Source organism: Schistocerca serialis, chromosome 8 (genome assembly GCF_023864345.2).
Source record: "Schistocerca serialis cubense isolate TAMUIC-IGC-003099 chromosome 8, iqSchSeri2.2, whole genome shotgun sequence".
Lineage (NCBI taxonomy): Eukaryota > Metazoa > Arthropoda > Insecta > Orthoptera > Acrididae > Schistocerca > Schistocerca serialis.
The window spans coordinates 266,219,374-266,238,324 of NC_064645.1; the positions used below are offsets into that span (position 1 = coordinate 266,219,374).

An 18,951-nucleotide genomic window follows, 5' to 3' on the forward strand; every position below is an offset into this window, starting at 1 on the left:
ATTACACAGCTATCTGATTATTTAACAGAGAAACAAACATTTCTTTTACTACGTCAGTGACACATGTTTACGCAATTACACAGTTGGATAACTACACACTTACGAAATTGTGAACTGTTCGTATTTTTTTCGGAACCATTGTGATACTATGAGAGCTTTGAATGATATAGTTGGTATGGGATCACGATTTTTAAAGTACGATGGAGGTAGATGACACTATTGAAATGAGCAGAGAATTTTTTTAGGTTTTGAAATTATTGCAGAAAGCTACGACGTTTTTGAGATTTTGCTGAGTTTTTATGATATTATTATGATGACAATGTGTATTATGCTGTTGAGGTATGTTTATGATCAATAAGCTGATGCTATATGACGAATTTGATAATGCTATGTATTTATTATGATGAAATACTGAAAAAGTGTCGACGAATATGTATAAGTGTACTAAGGTAAGGAATAATGAGTAGTGGTTAGGGACTCTGACTTGTGAAAAAGGATGTTGGAAACCAAGAATCGTACTTTAAGAGTTATGAAATGTGTGCAAATGCATGAATGTATCACAATGCCGGCAAAAATTTTTTGGACACTGTTATATTTATAGGATTTTGTTTCTACAGATTTGTAACGCAAATATTTCCACCTGTGAAATTTTATTTGTATCAAACTGTCACTGTAGCGGAAACTGATGTCGTAAATATTTCGGTAAGGAAGATAGGTCACTGTAAGCACCCAGCTGTGCGACAGTCGCCTGGAAAAAAGCCATTAGTGTGTGCCTTTCAGAGGCACAGATGGAGAAAAAAAGACATTTCTTTGTAGAAATCATCACAAATATGACACGCCCAAACTTGAAAACATATGATTACACTGTGGAGCACTTAATTTATGATATGTTGCGAAACTTTTTACATCTATTGTCGTTCTAGTTGAGAGATTTTTTACTGCCTTTGGAGACGCCATTTGCCTAATGAATGACGTTTCACAGATTGCTTTGTATATATTTGCTCATTTCGTATAATATCTAGTTTCTAGCTGCACTGCAGCATTGGTTAAAATAAAATTTAATAGATGTACTAATATAGATATTTTATGCCTACAGATGCAGTAAATAATAATTTTATGATCTACTTCCAAAAAAAAAAAAAAAGAGGGAGCACAAAAAGACATTTCCACTTCACAGGAATTGCATACATAATATTTGTCAGTGACTTGGTAACTTGTCTGCTAGTGTAAGTTACAGTGATGCATCACTCTCATCACTCTTGTGTTAAGATGTGACACAGGTATTAGACATGGCCATCTTTAGTGTAATATCATTTCTGCTTGAGCTTTGTCATGTTTATATATAAGTTATTGCATTTGCTGCTGCTGTTTGCCAGGCATAGTGCTACTAAATTTCACTTTGTATTACTCTGTTAAGCCAGTTTTACTATTGCTGCACATTGCCTTATATTAGTTGTAATATTGCATTTGCTTTGCTAATTTAGATATACTGCTGCTTGCTTTGCAAATTTGAATTTGTTGTCATTGCTGTTTGTGTTAATATGTTATGGTTGCTGCATTGCCTCGTTCCTTAGTTTATGCATCTGAGCTCAGTAGATTTAAGTTAGCTTAAGAGGGGGTAGACTATATAAGAGAAAGAGTTGCGATGAATTGGAAGAAATGCATTGAGAAGTTATACGAAAAAATTACAGAAAGCAGGTATAGATAGGACTTTTTAGCATTGCTGGTTCTAAGGACAATTCCAAAAACTTTGTGAGTGCAGAAGTGGTGGTTTATGGACTTGCTATATAGTACAAGTGTATTCGATGGTGATTGTGCACCTGCACAGTCGTAACAGATGGCTGCTGGCTGTCTCTACAAGGACTACAGTGGGTCTGCATCTTTGGTGGCCCACCAATACCATTATTTCTACAAGGACTGCAGTGGGTCTACACCTCTGGTGGCCCAGCAATACCATTATTTCTACAAGGACTGCAGTGGGTCTGCACCTCTGGTGGCCCACCACTACCGTAATCTCTACCAGGACTACAGTGGGTCTGCTCTATGATGACCTACTTACCAATATTCTTCAAAACTTCGACTGACTCTGCGGTGGGTTTGCTCTGTTGTGGCCCATTACCTGTCTGCATGTCAAGAGTCAGCACTGTCTTTCCGTTGGAAGGACAACACTACTTGTTCAAGACTGCATGGAAATGCACTAATTCTGTGTGCATTTTCTTTTACTGCTCAGACTTTGTGCATAAAATTGTAATTAATACTGTGATGGACGATCAGGACTGTCTTTATGGACTGTGAGAAAATTTTAGCTTTTGACCAAAATTGTATCAATAAGTATGTGCATTTGATATCTTTGTTATTGTAATTATGAAAATATTTTTCAAATCTGTATTGGCCACGGCCCAAAACAATTCGTAAATTTTTTTTGTGGGGAGCATGGGGGCTATGTAAGTAGGCTGTTTAGGTTTTTATATTGGTAACGACATGTAGCGCTCTATATGAAAATCACTGACTGTGCTTTGTGCAGTCTGAGGCTGGTCAGCATTGTTGCAATATTCGTCATTGTAGTGTTGGGCAGTTAGCTGTTAACAGCACGTAGCGTTGCGCAGTTGGAGGTGAGCCGCCAGCAGTGGTGGATGTGGGGAGAGAGTTGGCGGAATTTTGACAGCGGACGATCTGGACGTGTGTCCATCTGAAAAAGTAAATATGTAATATTGGATATCATGGACTGATAGATATATTATCACTTTTGAACACTATTGAGGTAAATACACTGTTTGTTCTCTATCAAAATCTTTCATTTGCTAACTATGCCTATCAGTAGTTAGTGCCTTCAGTAGTTTGAATCTTTTATTTAGCTGGCAGTAGTGGCGCTCGCTGTATTGCAGTAGTTCGAGTGACGAAGATTTTTGTGAGGTAAGTGATTTGTGAAACGTATAGGTTAATGTTAGTCAGGGCCATTCTTTTGTAGGGATTTTTGAAAGTCAGGTTGCGTTGCGCTAAAAATTTTGTGTGTCAGTTTAGTGTTGATCAGAATAAGTAAAGAGAGTAGTGTCTGAGTACGTTCAGTTTTGTTCAGCTGTTTGAAAATCAAATAACATAAGATGTTTATCAGCACAGTAATTCAATAATTTTTCTAAGGGGACGTTTCAAAGTCACGTTCAACTATTGATTGCAGACTATTTTAACACCTTGTGCCAGGAAACAAGAAAGACTGAGAGCATTGCTGGGTTACATTTTGTATTCCGATGTTCTTTATCAGAGGTGTTCAAAATGTGTCTCCCTCAGAATGGCACACATTTGCTACAACCTCTAGAGGTGGCATTTCATAGACCTTATAAGATAACTGGTATCAGGAAGCAGATAGAGAGTGGAGACCATCAAATCTAACGCAGCTGCTAACTTCAGTCTTGATTCCGGGCCTGTGGAGTTTATTCATTCGAGAAACAAAAAGTTTTTAATAAACTGTCATCATCCCATTCAGCTGTGTGAGAGCCTTCAGAATATCAGTCCACACCGGCGCTCATGGATGAAGCAGAGCTGTAGGGCAAGAAATATGAAAATTCACCTCTTGTTCTGTGTCTGTGTGTGTGTGTGTGTGTGTGTGTGTGTGTGGGTGTGTGTGTGTGTGTGTGTGTGTGTGTGTGTGTGTGCGTAAAAAATCGACGGCACGAATCTCGATGACCACAAACCACTAACTGGATTTCACTCAAGTCTGCAACTGAGACTGGTTCCTGGAGAAAAGCTTCGAGTTTGTTTCCTCAGAAACTGTGACGAATTTCAGTTCAAACATCCCGAGACAGAGGATGTTTGAGTCACTGACTATGACCAAGTAGTACGAAACCTGACAGCTCCTGTATCTATGCAGAAGCGTCAGTTTTAAAATTTGCCAGGGCTATAATATTAACTAGGAACTTACAGAGGTGTAAGCCATACCTCCTGCGTTTCTCAGGGTTATTGTATTAATTAGTACATTAATAACTGTGATAATATTGTTCGTAGTTTGGCATATTTTTCTGTCTGCGAAATAATTAAATACCTTCTATGAACTTCATGAGCATGAAACAGTATAATTATACGCTTAACAAATGGTATTACAGTCCACGTTCTCCACTCCTAAAATTCGTTTGACAAAAAATAAAAAATAAATAAACACAAATAAATAACAAAGCAATCAAATAAGAAGGTTGATATAGACTAGAATATGTGCGAATCTTCATTTACATGTAACTTTAATATGGTGATCGACTTAAGATTGGGTACTTGGCTCAGTCGATCGACGCTTAAAATGTCTTTTCCTCAGCGACCTTGGACCTTACTAAAAATAACAGGAAACAATCTTTTAATTGTGAGCTATAAGATACTATTTTGAATGAAGATACACACCACTTTATCTGTGAAGTACAGTCAGAAAAAGCGTAAAAAAGCATTCGACAACGTACCAGTGCACATCAAAGTATTTTGCTCAAGAGTCCATACTGACGTTCTGAGAGGGCATCTCGGACGCCATAGCTACCTTTGTTATTATTAACTGGTGATTTATATGAATTAGTATGTGATGAGCCCACAACAGACTTGTCGATAGTAAGGACGTAAGAAACTGGCGACTGGCCCCCAAGTACTGATAGGTAATAGTAGCCACCTTCCAGAACACGTCGGATGGACTGTTCTGTTTCAGGTTGCTGCTACCTCCTGCGGCCCGAAATCTGTGATACTATGACTGCCTGACCAAGTAAGATAACGTTTCTTTACGTACTGAAGGAACGGTTTCTGCCACAAGCAGTTTAATTCGTACAACAAATAGCTGCTTTAGAACCTACAACTTTCTAGCAGCACAATGAAGACCGGTCCAGACCGTCAGTGTACGTTATTCCGTATCTATAGGCGGGTATATTGTACACTACCACATACTGTGATAGGCAGTCTGCCGAAATTTTCGGATCAAGACAAATGACGGCAATGGCAGTTATCGTGTTAATAACAGAAACTGCACTTATATTTTAAATTGTTAGGCAATATGGAACAGGATCAAAAATGGTTATTAATGTTTTGAATGTCACTTTTCTTCTACTCATTGAGTTGTATTACAACAGCTTGAATTTAATTCATTTTACTTGCTCCTAATAGACTGAAGCGCGAAAGAAAGTGGTGTAGGCATGCGTATTCAAAAACAGAGAGATGTGATCAGGCAGAATACGGCGCTGCGGTCGGCAACGTCTATATAAGACAACAGGTGTCTGACACAGTTGTTGGACCGGTTACTGCTGCTACAATGGCATGTTATCAAATCTAATTGAGCATGTATGTAGTGTTATAGTCGGCGCACGAGAAATGGGACACAGCATCTCCGAGGTAGTGATGGAGTGTGAATTTTCCCGTACAACCATCTCACGAGTCTGCTGTGAGCATCAAATCTCCGACATCACTACGGACGCAAAAAAAATCCTGCAAGAACGGAACCAACGACGTCTGAATAGATCGTTCAACTCGGCACAAGTGCAACCCTTCCGCAAATTGTAGCAGATTGCAATGCTGGGCCATCAACTAGTGTCAGTGTGCGAACCGTTCAACGTAACGTCATGGATATGGGCTTTCGGAGCCAAAGGCCAACTCGTGTACCCTTTATGACTGACAAAACTTTACGCCTCGTCTGGTCCCGTTAACGCTGACGTTTGACTGTTGGTGACTGGTGGAGGCTCTGTAATGGTGTGGGACGTGTGCTGTTGGAGCAATATGGGATCCCTGATAAGTCTAGATACGACTCTTGCAAGTGACACGTACGTACGCATCTTGTCTGATCACCGGCATCCATTCATGTCCATTGTGCATTCCGACGAATTTGTGCAATTCCAGCAGGACCAAGCGACAGTCCACAAGTTGAGAATTACTACAGTGGCTCCAGGAGTACTTTTCTTAGTTTAGGCCAGCCGAAGTGGCCGTGCAGTTCTAGGCGCTGAAGTCTGGAACCGCGAGACCGCTCGGTCGCAGGTTCGAATCCTGCATCGGGCATGGATGTGTGTGATGTCCTTAGGTTGGTTAGGTTTAACTTGTTCTACGTTCTAGGGGACTAATGACCTCAGAAGTTGAGTCCCATAGTGCTCAGAGCCATTTTCTTCTTAGTTTAAACACTTCCGCTTGCCACCAAACCCCCCAGACACGAAAATTACTGAGCTGTCCAGAAGAGATCTAGACCCCTTCGTACCATTGCATATTTATGGACAGCCCTGCCTGATTCATGGTGTTAACTCCCTTCAGCATAATTTCAGACATTAGTCGAGTCCATGCCACATCGTGTTGCGGCACTTCTTCGCGCTCACGAGGGCCCTACACAATATTAGGCATGTGTACTAGTTTCTTTGGCTCTTTAGTGCATACACCGTATCTGAAGATGACATCCTGTATAACGGGCTTACAAAAATCCATGCTTACAGCATAGCATGTGATCGGTACGAGGCACATATGCCAATGAGTTGTCATTACTGCAATACAAACAAGAAACGATGTTCCTCTCACATCCTCTTAATCCGCACTACTTGCCCCTCTGCTCCTGAAGTAAGTGGTGAACTTTACTTAGGTCATGGTGCAAGGTGTCAGGCAAATCAAACACCTTCCATGAAGACCCTGAAATGATATGCAAATCCAGTAATATGTCACATAGCTCCGAATAAATCGTGACATTAAATTAACCAAAGTAATACGAGTAACGAATGAGCAAATGGAATACCACAGACTAACACAAGAATGCCTAAATGCATTTCACACCTTCCCACCATGAAACAGACGCAGTTCCGAGGGGAGAAACGAGAACAGAAGCTGAGAGCAGAACCGTGTTAAGCTAGAAGGCCCTACGGTAAGGGACGGACACCCACGTCGCCAACTAACCGCTAGGACCACCCCCCAGCCCATGTTAAAAGCTAGAGCCCTCCAGAAGAACAGTATAGATCTTACGATAACACTAAAAGGGCCACATCAGCTGTAAGTTTTGGCGTGAGACTTTTTCGCGTCTCTGTTACGTTGCTAACCTTAAAAACATTGCCCCACCACGAAAAGTATAACGTTTCTCATTGGATAGACAGGATTTTTGTAGGCGGAGCTTAAGGTTAACATTGAGACCCTGATTGGTCAGATGAAAACACAGCCAGACAGTTTTTTTTTTAAGCCAACTTCGATAAATTGTAGTAAGAAGAAGTTAGGGAGAGTTGCTTCGGAGACGGCAAGCTGGATGGAGCTGCGCCGGCCGCCGCCCCCTGACGAACACCAACAAGGTAATGAACGCACGCGATGCCACATTTTTGAGTGCATACGGCTTCACTCAGAACTGCAGAAGTCTCATCCGTTACATCCCCTTCTTACGTAATACTAGTGTTGATCATCAATTGAAGCTAATGGTATTCACATTTGCTACGTGAAGTAAAAACTGAAACGCGATGATTTTTCTGTTATATAATTATTGAGAAGCCACATCAGCCACTGTAATTTACTACAAGTTAGATAAGTAATTAAAGATAATTGAGGGGCACTTTAGACCATTTTGATAGTTTTCTCTTTTGTGAAACTTAATTTAAACCTAGATTATGGATGTGATATGGAATAGGTCGTCCTTCGATCCATTGTAGAACTAGGAAACCCAGTCAGGGAATATTCATTCACATTTTTGTGGGATATAGTTGGTTTTTATCATCCTGTATTAAAACATTTCCTTTTATCAATAGTGCAATTTATAAACAATGTTTTATGAGTAGAATAAAATTTCCAATGGTAAACTTAACTACTTTTTCGACGTTATTTTACCAGCTAACCAAAAAATAGGAAAGCCTTGAACCCTTCCACTAAATTTAGTTAGTATTAAGATTCTCTTACAGGGAGTGCAGTGGAGCTGATGCTGAAATCATTAAGTATTTGGTTATATCATGGCTAGTCTCACTGAACTCTTCTGAACTCTACCTGTCATGTGTGGTCTGGCGTCTCCTTACTTTCAACAGGTCCCAGGTTCAAACTAGTCAATACCCTGAAAAATCACTCAGAGCGTCGTTGCGCGGAAGTGGTAGGAAGACACGACTTAGAATGACAGACACCATGCAGAATGTAAGAGAATGGCGACCCTGCCAGGATGTTAAAATACCATGATTGAAGGTCGACCACATGCTTAACTAGGTCAGAAAAATATACTGTTAAAAATGTTCATATTAATAAAAAAAATTTTTGAAAGGCATAAATAGTTGAAAACAGTAGCTGCAGCGATAGATAGTAATAAAGTATTCAATAGATAGTGAGACATATTAGCAGAGACAATAGCATGATTAAGTTATGAATTTTAATATTGTTAGAATTAAGTTTTCTCCTCAATGCAAGCGCACAGGTGGCGGATACATCGTTGACAAGTAAGTGAATGGATTGTCAGTCTTGGGTATAATAAGTGTCAAATCGTGTGAACAAAAAGTATATGAAACGCGTGAGATCATATGAGCGCATGTTGACTCGAAGTAGGGCGCGTGAATTGCTTTTAAAACAGAAAATAAGGGATTCTGAAAGATTAGCAATGGCAGATCGAGACCTTGACCGAATTGAGGTAAAGACCCAGCATGAAAATGGACAGAGAATAGAGGACAGTACAACAGACGATGCAGCATCGCGAGAAATAGCACATATAAAGCTCCATAACGAGGATAATGTACGTCAAGGCATAGAAAACGTAAGTCAGCATACGACAGAGGAGCAGGAAAGTAGAGAGACAGTCGATGAGGATTCTAACTGGCGTCCGAACACGTAGAATCCATAGTACAAGTAATCAGAGCTCCCTCACCACAGAGTACAGGGAATGCGAGCAGAAACGTGTCACAGCACAGTTCAATGCAATCGGTTGCGAACCAACACTTGGGCGAAAACACAGAGCGTAGGACGTCGGAAGAAAACTCAATAGGACCCACCAATCTGGCAGAATTATTACAACAAATTACGGAAACCATGACAAGGCAAAATAAAGACATAGCGAACCAAATTCAAATTCAGAATGCAGAAACCACGAGACAAATGCGTGAGATTAAAGAACAAAACAAATAAATTCAATTACACCTAAGTCATGTTGAAGACGAGGCAAAAGAATCTCGAGAAGTGATAGTAAACTTAATAACAGGTCACTATCAATTGAGAACAGACATTGACAAGGTACAAGCGGACGTACAAACATTGCATAATGACACTCAGGACGAGATCAAAACATTACGTAACAATACCCAGGGAGAAGTCAAGAAACTAGAGAAACAGATAAACGTAATTACTAGACAAGCAGCAGGTACAGCGAAATTGTTGAAAACAGTGTGTTACACAAACGTATCACAAATGCAGCGCTGAAAAGATATGATAACCGCATAGTCAAAATAGAAGCGCAAACGAAGCGACAATTTCAGAAATTGCGAACAGAGTTGTTGCAAACCATTGAAGAGCGTAGTGAACAGGTTCGAACAAGCACACAGTCTGCAACCACATCCGTATCTGTAACAGCACCGGAAAAACAAGCAATTAACGAAGATATTACGCATTTGCGATTCCAATCACAGGCGGAAAGTAACATACGTGAAATCAGACAGCCTGCACAACAACAAACACGTTTCGAAATTCTTGATGAACAAACGTCATCACAAACACATGCGGAACCACAAATGTATGTTTCAAGACAGTTTGGATCGTGGAATGAAGCAGCAAGGTTAGCCAGACAAGATACCGAACCAATACCTGACAATGGAAAGCCAGGTCGCGAATAGTACAGTGCAATGCATTCAGCTACACGTTCACAACCGATGGAAGAAAATTATTGCTTACCGCTCCAACGATACTACGCAAGGATAGGCGAAAGTTACAGTGGACAGTATCCAATGTATCTACCACAACCGGAAAGAACGACGGGAGAAATGATCAGAAACAAAAGTGGCGAAGAATCGCGAATTTCATATGGAACTATGGCGAAGTACGACAACGATCATTTCCTCACAGTCACAAAATTTCAACACTTTCGAGAAGTAAACTCATGACATCCACGAACTTTTATTGATCAATTTCGAGTAAGATTACCAGAACACTGGACCCTAGCACACAAATTAGACTTTATATGTGCATAAATGTCACGAACGGTCGCAGAAACCATGCAAAATGTTGTAGCGACGTGCCGATCGTACGAAGATTTCAGAGAGAAGTTTCTCTCAAGATATTGGTCCAGCGAAGCACGGAACAGAGTGAAGTACGAATTATTACAGAACCCATATTTTGAAAATTCAGGAGAGAAGAGTCCCGTGAAATTTTTCGAATTAATGGCAAAGAAAAATCAATGCTTAGATGTACCATACAGTGACGGAGAGTTGATTACATTATGCGCGATGAAGTTACCATTGAAATACCAGCAATCATTAGTAGGTCGCGGAGGCAATGACTTCGAAGCATTTAAAGGTATTCTAAGGGAGCTAGAGTTCATATTTTCGGAAGATGACGCAAGAAAAAGACGATGCGCACGTGAAAACAAAATCAAAAAGCAGTGGAATCCACAAGACACAGAAACAATAATTACGAACCACGTGATAACTTCGCACCAAGAAACGACAATAGATTTCAACAAAGAACCAGTTATGGATTTAGAAGAGAATATGGCAGTAACTGTAATTCACCCAGGAATGGCAACAACTATTACAGAGGGAATAACGACAACCAGAATGGGTACCGGAGAACCAATAGACCGACAAATTAACAACAAAGAAACCACTATCAACAAGCTGAACAAGAAGGGGAATACAGATAGAAGAGGTGGGGGTAAGACCACCAAACCCCGATAAACGTTCGAATTGACAGCTAAGCGCCCATGCCAAAGAGAATGACGCACCGACTCAGGACAATTGCAGCACCCTGAACAGAGAAGTAAATACCTTATCACGAGACGAGAAGAAGGAAGAAACAAATCCGCAGGGACCAGATGAAAATGAAGACAGGAAAATAACAATATTGTGTCGGGACGAAATTAATTGGGAGAATACTGACGAGGAAGATGAATTACCAGAGGCATGCACAACGAATGTAGAAGGAAAGGACGAAGTAATGAGTATTGCAGAGCTATTTGAGATGGAAACCAGGGAAAGCGAATTCAATGAGGATAATGTGCAGTCGACAAAAGTTGAAAATAAGTTACTAGTGGGCACACAATCCAACGTATATAATGAAGGAAGTTATGAAGCGACAATTAGAGCATATAGATGCGATTATGTGGAAGTAGCGACGAAGAAGGAGAAGATAGACGAGGATGAGGAAAATGTAGAGGATGTTGAAGAAAGCGTAAATGAAGGAAGAAACAGAGAAGAGGATATAAAAGAGAGAGAAGTATCAGTCGAAGCTTATCCTACAGAAAGTTCGAATTCACAAGGGAAATTCCTGAAAAGACTCATGTATGATTCAGTGGAAGATTCGTTGATGCAAGAAGAAGAACAGAACCCACCATTTCAAATTCAACCAATTGTGAAGGCCATGGTAAAGCATATCCCAGTCAATATTGTAATTGATAGCGGAAGTGAACTGACTGCGATCTCAGAAAATTTATTAACACAGCGTAATGCCAATCAGGCATTGCCAGTTTTGAAAACACGTAAGATTAAAGTAAGAGGTCCTATTAGACACAATGCTCCAGAAATTATGAGACAAATAAGGTTAACTCTTTCGTGTCAAGGTCAAAAGATCGAAGCCAACTTCGTGATTATACCGAAACTAACTGTATATTTGATTATAGGTGCAGATTTTTTAAATGAGAGACGAGCGATAGTAGATATTGGGAAACGTAGCATAACATTCGAGAATCTCACATTTCTCTTTGAGCAAAAGCTAAAATTAGAAGAAATACCAGTTATAAACAAACAATTAAGAATGATGCGAGATAAAGAGGATGAAGAATTAGAATGGTATGCACAAAAGGGGGAATTGCCTCAACTCATGTTAGAAGTCCATAAAGAAATCGACGAAAAATTGCAAGAAGTTCAAGGTATTTCGGAACACAGTAAAAGAGAATTAGAGGGTATTTTACGAGATAAAGCAGAGGTATTTTTACCTAAGACTGGCAGTATTAAACACTTTCAGTACATGTTTGAAGATTTATTTTATTACTGGTAAATAATCAGCACAATATTTCAAGATTGTGTTGCAAATAAGATCGTCAGGAGAAAGAAGAATGAAGAGTGAGGAAGGTGGGAAAAAGAAAGTAGTTTCATTAAAAACAAAAATAACACCAATAGTACCATAGATGAAGGTGAAGGGATAAAATGTAGATAGTCTAACAGCATGAAATACTAAAATGCTATACACCATGAGACTACACAAAAATAAAAAAACGAATTTGAGGATTCTTGTAGAAGTTAAGACTCAAAATATCTTAGAATTGTAACATGGAAAGGGCGCCGAATTTTGTAAAGCTTTCTAAGAAGGCATAAAACAATGTAGGTACTAGACATATGTTAGATGATTATAAGTAAAACTTTTTTTAAGAACCATTGTAAACACTCCAGCAAGGACCAGATGCAATGACCCACAATTTGCAACGTGAGAAGTATCAAGAAAGAAAAGGACATAATTAGCAAGACACGATTCCTACAAGGCAGAAGCGTCGAGAGAAGGGAAAGGACAGCGACTGGTGCCGGGACAGACAAGCAGACACCGGACTTCCACCGCTCGTAAACCCCGGGACGCCCCTACTCAGTGGAGCGAGCAAAAAACGGCCCAACGAGACGACCGCTTGGGCAAGCCACCACCGGCAAAAAAAAAAATGTTTAAAAGTCACAATACTGCTATTAAACAGCATGCTGATGCACGAAACTGAAGAAAACTTCCACAAAGTAAAAATGACACGCCCAAACAGTTTATCAAACTGTTACTAAGAGGAGAACTTCAAAGCGACTAGTTATCAATAAAAATTTCCATATTCTGCCCAGAGAAGAACCAAGAATCAATTAAGAAGCAGAGAAAAAGCAGGAAGAACAGATATTGAAGATTCGCAAGATTGAGACCAAGAAAGAAGATGGGTGAAGAATAGACGACATACCCTCCCAAATTCCTATCCTATTGTAATCTAGTCGTCTGCAAAGTATTACAACGAAAAAAGACCGCTTTCAGCGACACATAACGATGACTTTCACGCATACAAAGCCAGTAAACCATAAGATTCTGCACTCACAGCTCTATTCCATTATGGGACCTCCACAACAGCAACACACACTTGCAAAGCCAAAAAAGGAATGACGAACAAATCTGTACATCAAATACTTGCCCACATCTATCTCACTCAAGTCCATCACCTTTGTGCAAAAACAATTGCCAACCTCATGCTTATACATTCATAGGATTCTGTGAATGTGTGAAATCAAATTATGTGATGTAGGAATTGTGCAAAAGAAATGTGTGAAAAACTAAATAAGTTAAGCACACCAGACAGCTAATAAACTACAAAATAACAGGCATTGACTATGGACTTAAGTAAAAAATAGACTATCGATAAAAATAAGTCATTAGTTCTGAAATGGACAGTATATAAAGAACAAAAGTAAGGCATAATAAACACTGAAACTATATGACACTTATTTTCTCCTCATAAAAATAAAAGAACAACTATATTTTACTTATTTTCTCCTTATAAAAACAAAGAATAAAAAATTATCTTGTTGGATGTTTTCCCTTTTTTTTAACATTTCTAGCGTTTGTTAGGATAATATCTCAACACTTGTGTATGTATATTTCTTTCTCAAAGCAATTCTTGGAAATAATTCTTATTTGTTAGTCTAACAATGTTGACATGAGTGTCTAGAAACAAAAACATTTTACTTGTACATGATATTTAGAAAATGTGCTAGGAATCGATTCTACTTAATTACTACATTTATAAAAAAAATATTTCTAAGAAAATCGATGTGAAAGACTCCTCACTTTCGATAACAAACTTCTTAAAAAACAAACTTCACACTTAAATAAAGATAGAAAATAACTAAAAATTTATAATAATAATAATAATAATAATATAAAAATATTCTTCTCTTGTTAACATGACCATATTTTTGAGAATATTGTGGATGAATATAAAAATATAAATTAGTAATACAAACTAGCATAGAACCAGAATAACGTGGCTGAACAGTAGGCAACACAATTTAGATAAAGGAATAATTTTTCACTGACCTAGACAACGATTCAATCATTGCCTAAATTCAGTGCAAAAATTAAGTTCGAAGGGTGGTGATACATAAGGTGTCAGGCAAATCCAACACCTTCCATGAAAACCCTGACAAGAGAAGCTAATCCAGTACTATGTCACATAGCCCCGAATAAATAGTGACATTAAATTAACCAAAGTAATACGAGTAATGAATGAGCAAATGGAATACCACAGACTTACACAAGAATGCCTAAATGCATTTCACACCTTCCCACCGTGAGACATTTCTGAGGGGAGAAACGAGAACAGAAGCTGAGAGCAGAACCGTGTTAAGCTAGAAGGCCCTACGATAAGGGACGGACACCCACGTCGCCAGATAACCGCTAGGACCACCCCCCAGCCCATGTTAAAAGCTAGAGCCCTCCAGAAGAACAGTATAGGTCTTACGATTACACTAAAAGGGCCACACCAGCCGCAAGTTTTAGTGTGAGACTTTTTCGCGCCTCTGTTACGTTGCAAACGGTAAAAACACTGCCCCACCACGAAAAGTAACCACCAGGACTACCCCGCAGCCCATGTTAAAAGCTAGAGTCATCCAGAAGAACAGTATAGATCGTACGATTACACTAAAAGGGCCACATCAGCTGTAAGTTTTAGCGTGAGACCTGTTCGCGTCTCTGTTATATTGCAAACTTTAAAATCACTGCCCCACCACGAAAAGCATAACGTTTCTCATTGGATAGACAGAATTTTTGTAGGCGACCTTAAGGTTAACATTGAGACCCTGATTGGTCAGATGAAAACACAGCCAGATAGTTTTTTTTTTTTTAAACCAACTTCGGTAAATTGTAGTAAGGAGAAGTTCAGGAGAGTTGCTTCGGAGACGGCAAGCTGGATGGAGCTGCGCCAGCCGCCGCCCCCTGACGAACATCGACAAGGTAATGAACGCACGTGATGCCGCATTTTTGAGCGCATAAGGCTTCACTCGGAACTGCAGAAGTCTCATCTGTTACATCCCCTTTTTATGTAATACTAGTGTCGATCGTCAATTGAAGCTCATGGTATTCACATTTGCTACGTGAAGTAAAAATCTGAAATGCGATGATTTTTCTGTTATATAATTATTGAGAAGCCACATCAGCCACTGTAATTTACAACAAGTTAGATAAGTAATTAAAGATAACTGTGGGTCACTGTAGACCATATTCATAGTTTTCTCTTTTGTGAAACTTAATTTAACCCTAGATTATAGATGTGATATGGCATAGGTCATCCTTCGATCCATTGTAGAACTTCAGGGAATATTCGTTCACATTTTTGTTGAACGCAGTTGGTTTTTATCATCCTGTATTAAAACATTTCCTTTTATCAATAGTGCAATTTATAAACAATGTTTTGTGAGTAGAATATAATATCCAATGGTAAACTTAACTGCTTTTTCGACGTTATTTTACCAGTTAACTAAAAATAGGAAAGCCTTGAAGCCCTTCCACTAAATTTAGTTAGTATTAAGATTCTTCTACAGGGAGTGCAGTGGAGCTGACGCTGAAATCATTAAGTATTTGGTTATATCATCGCTAGTCTCACTGAAATCTTCTGAACTCTACATGTCCTGTGTGGTCTGGCGTCTCCTTACCTGCAACAGGTCCCAGGTTCAAACTAGTCAATTCGCTAAAAAACGCGCTCAGAGCGTCGTTGCGTGAAAGTGGTACGGAGACACGACTTAGAACAACAGACACCACGCAGAATGTTAGAATGGTCAAATTGACCAAAGTCAATAAAAGTTAAGTACATGTTAAAATATTTCTGTGTCCTAAGCTTCTGTTTGTTACTGGGCAGGGAAACTACACTAATAAGAAGCTCCTAACGTTAGTTTACGTTTTTGGTTTCCACAGTTAGTGCTAGGTGAATATTATTATTAAATACAGCTAAGGGCCGTGGGGTACACGAACAATGATTGGGTTCGCATACGGGCTATGGACGGCATTTTGACGACCACTGCTCTAAACGGAGTGACGGATCGTTTTCACGAGGGTTGCCTGGAAAGTAATGCATGGAATTTTTTTCTTGATCAACTCTTTATTGACCATAAAGAGAATTACACACATGAAAGAATGGTGTTTCATGTACGCACCCTATTTTCCACGTAATCTTCATCTCGTTCTATGACCTCCCTGCAGCGCGAAACAAGGGCATGTATACTCTGTCCACACTAATCCTTGTCCTGTTGGGGAGCCAGTGCTTCACTGTATGGATCACCTCCTCAACGTCCTCGAAATGTCTTCCAACTGCCGAGTCGTAATGCGTCTGTCCTCTCGAATGGCAGCACCAGCTCGGTGCAACATGTGAGGCGTGACAACCGTGATAATATCCCCGACCGCTGCAAATCGTGGAGCTCCTCCGAACCGCCTGCTGATGATCTCATTCGCCATGCTCAGCGAATAACTGTACTTTCAGCGCTAGTAGATGCTCCATAGACTTTGCACAGGCTATTGTGAAAATTCCTCACAGTTTATTTCTCTGCAATGAGAAATTCAACGACGGCACCTTGGTTGTAACGTACATCATCTACAGACGTCATTGTAAAACTGTTCTGCTGCTACGTTATCTGTCAGAAGGGTCGGAAACTTGGCGCGCTCACTCAGGAGACTTCAGATACATACGTAACGTTTCGCACTCGTAGCATTGCTTTCGGCTGCGAACAAAATGAGGTGCCTCGCTTTCTGGGCAACTTTCGTAATTAAACTTACTTAAGGGGCTCCGGAAAGGCTCAAAATCATGAAAAGCTCAATTTTTACTTTTTTGCGTTTTCTGAATCTGCAGACTATTACCTTTTAATAGATATATAATCTATTCAATTCCGAAGACTGCAACTATTTTTAAATTTTTTTTGAAATGTGTTCTACATGGGCGTGACCCACTGTGGCGCTGTTAAACTGCTGTCAAATGGTGTTATTATTAACGTCCGTGTTCATCAGGTACATTTTAGTGATGTGAGATAAAGTATGTGTTGTGGCTAACCTGTGATGGTTCAATATATATCGCTGGTGTGATTGTCGATTGTTTCATGTTTATTTACTCTGTCGTTATCTTGAAAATATGCGTAATTAATTCTGTTTCTTGAGTCTCTGTTTTGTTGAAGTATAATAATGAGTAAAAGTAAAGTTATTAGAAATCCTCTGAAGGCTTTCAAGAAAAGGAGAAATGTTGGAAAACCAAAGGTATGTGTTATTACTGTAAACAATAAAGACGATAACCAAGTGAGTGAACCTAACCTCTATAGTACACCTGCCCATAGCAGTCAAAGTGGGAAAGAAAATACTTCACAGAATTAGCTTGGTTCAATGAGTGAAAACTATGAATGTCTTATGGGCGAATCGGATGTGAATGAAATATTTGATATGTCGGTTCTCAAAGGAATTTTTTCAAACTGTGTAAGATGTATTCATTGTAGTGAAGTTGGTCTGGAACTCTCCATAATAAAGCACGTAGGACTTGCTAGTGAAATAAAACTGAAATGTGATAAGTGTTCATACATGACCACCTTTTGGAACAGTGTTGCAGTAACTGCAACTGAAGAAAATGGTAGCAAAATCTACGAACACAACAACGAGCGATGCTTGCTTTAGACAAGGAACGACTTCGGGCTGCAGATAGGGCTGTAAAGAGTCTAGAAATACAAGCAAGAGTAAACGGGAGGAGGAACAAGAGGAAGCTGGAGGAGGAGTTTGCAGAGGATGAAGATAATCCATCCTATGGACCTGGAATGCACTAAAAAGTTAATCCAATCTTTGTCGCTCGATTCCCAAAACTTTTATTTTCTCATACTAATTACATGTTTTCTAAGGATCTTCCAAACATATTTGTTTCAAACTTTCCGTAAATGTTACACAGTACCTTCTGCATAATTTAACACAGCCTTTTTCCAAAAAAACTGTATATTTTTGAATATATAAATAAAAAATAGCAAAAGAAATGTTGTGAATTTTCATTACAATTGAAAAAAAATCATCTTTAATAACTGAACTAAAATTTTGTAAAATCCCTGTGTTAAGTTGTAGCCCATATTCCAATAAATAATCTGTAAAAAGCTGAAATTCCTACCTCAAATACTTTGTGAGGAAAGATGTAATTTATAAGCGTTATTTTAACATTGCAAGTATAGGGCGTTCCGGAGCCCCTTAAGGCTGAATCTTCATAGACCGCATCTAGTTGGTTCCGGTAGTGAACGAATCGTAACCTGAGACACGCGTCAGCTGGCACTGCACTCGCTCGACAGATAGTAGCATCCTTTCTCCCCACGCCTCCACCACAAACAACACGCGCCGCGGTGCTGCTGTTGCTGCTGCTGCTGCTGCTGCGCACACCCCAGGGCCAGGACCAGCCCAGCGTGGCGCCGGGACACCTGTGGCGCTGCGAGCGCCGAATAACGCCATCTATTAATCATGGCGGCGCCCCGGTCCGCGCTGGGCTAATCTGGGGTCCCCAGTGCCGTGCTGGGAGTGCGCTGCTGGCAGTTCCCCCAACAGGAAGGCCTCCAGTAGCACCAGGAAAGTGATGTTACCAGTTCACCGGCAACAGGCGACTAGCCACTGATGTAACAACGACCATTGTATATTCTAAATGAAGCCTCAGCCTCTGGCCCGTGGACTGACATTGAGCTTTCCATTTGTAACCGAAAGCGTGGTTCAGCCTGTTCACCTATAATGAACGGGAGTTTGTGGTCGGGACTGATGAAAAGATGGACTTTATTTATACAATTGTCGTCCATCAAGAACATGGATTAA

At 39.8% G+C, this 18,951-nt stretch overlaps 1 protein-coding gene across 1 annotated transcript in view; it reads left to right on the forward strand.

Annotated features, from left to right (window-relative positions):
• Positions 1–18,722, forward strand: part of LOC126416964 (piggyBac transposable element-derived protein 4-like) — a 57,821-nt gene extending 39,099 nt beyond the window's left edge. Inside the window, exon 3 of the mRNA XM_050084845.1 lies at positions 18,444–18,722. Within this exon, the coding sequence (XP_049940802.1) occupies positions 18,444–18,722 (279 nt within the window). The remainder of the gene's footprint in view (positions 1–18,443) is intronic.
• The last annotated feature ends 229 nt before the right edge of the window (positions 18,723–18,951 follow it).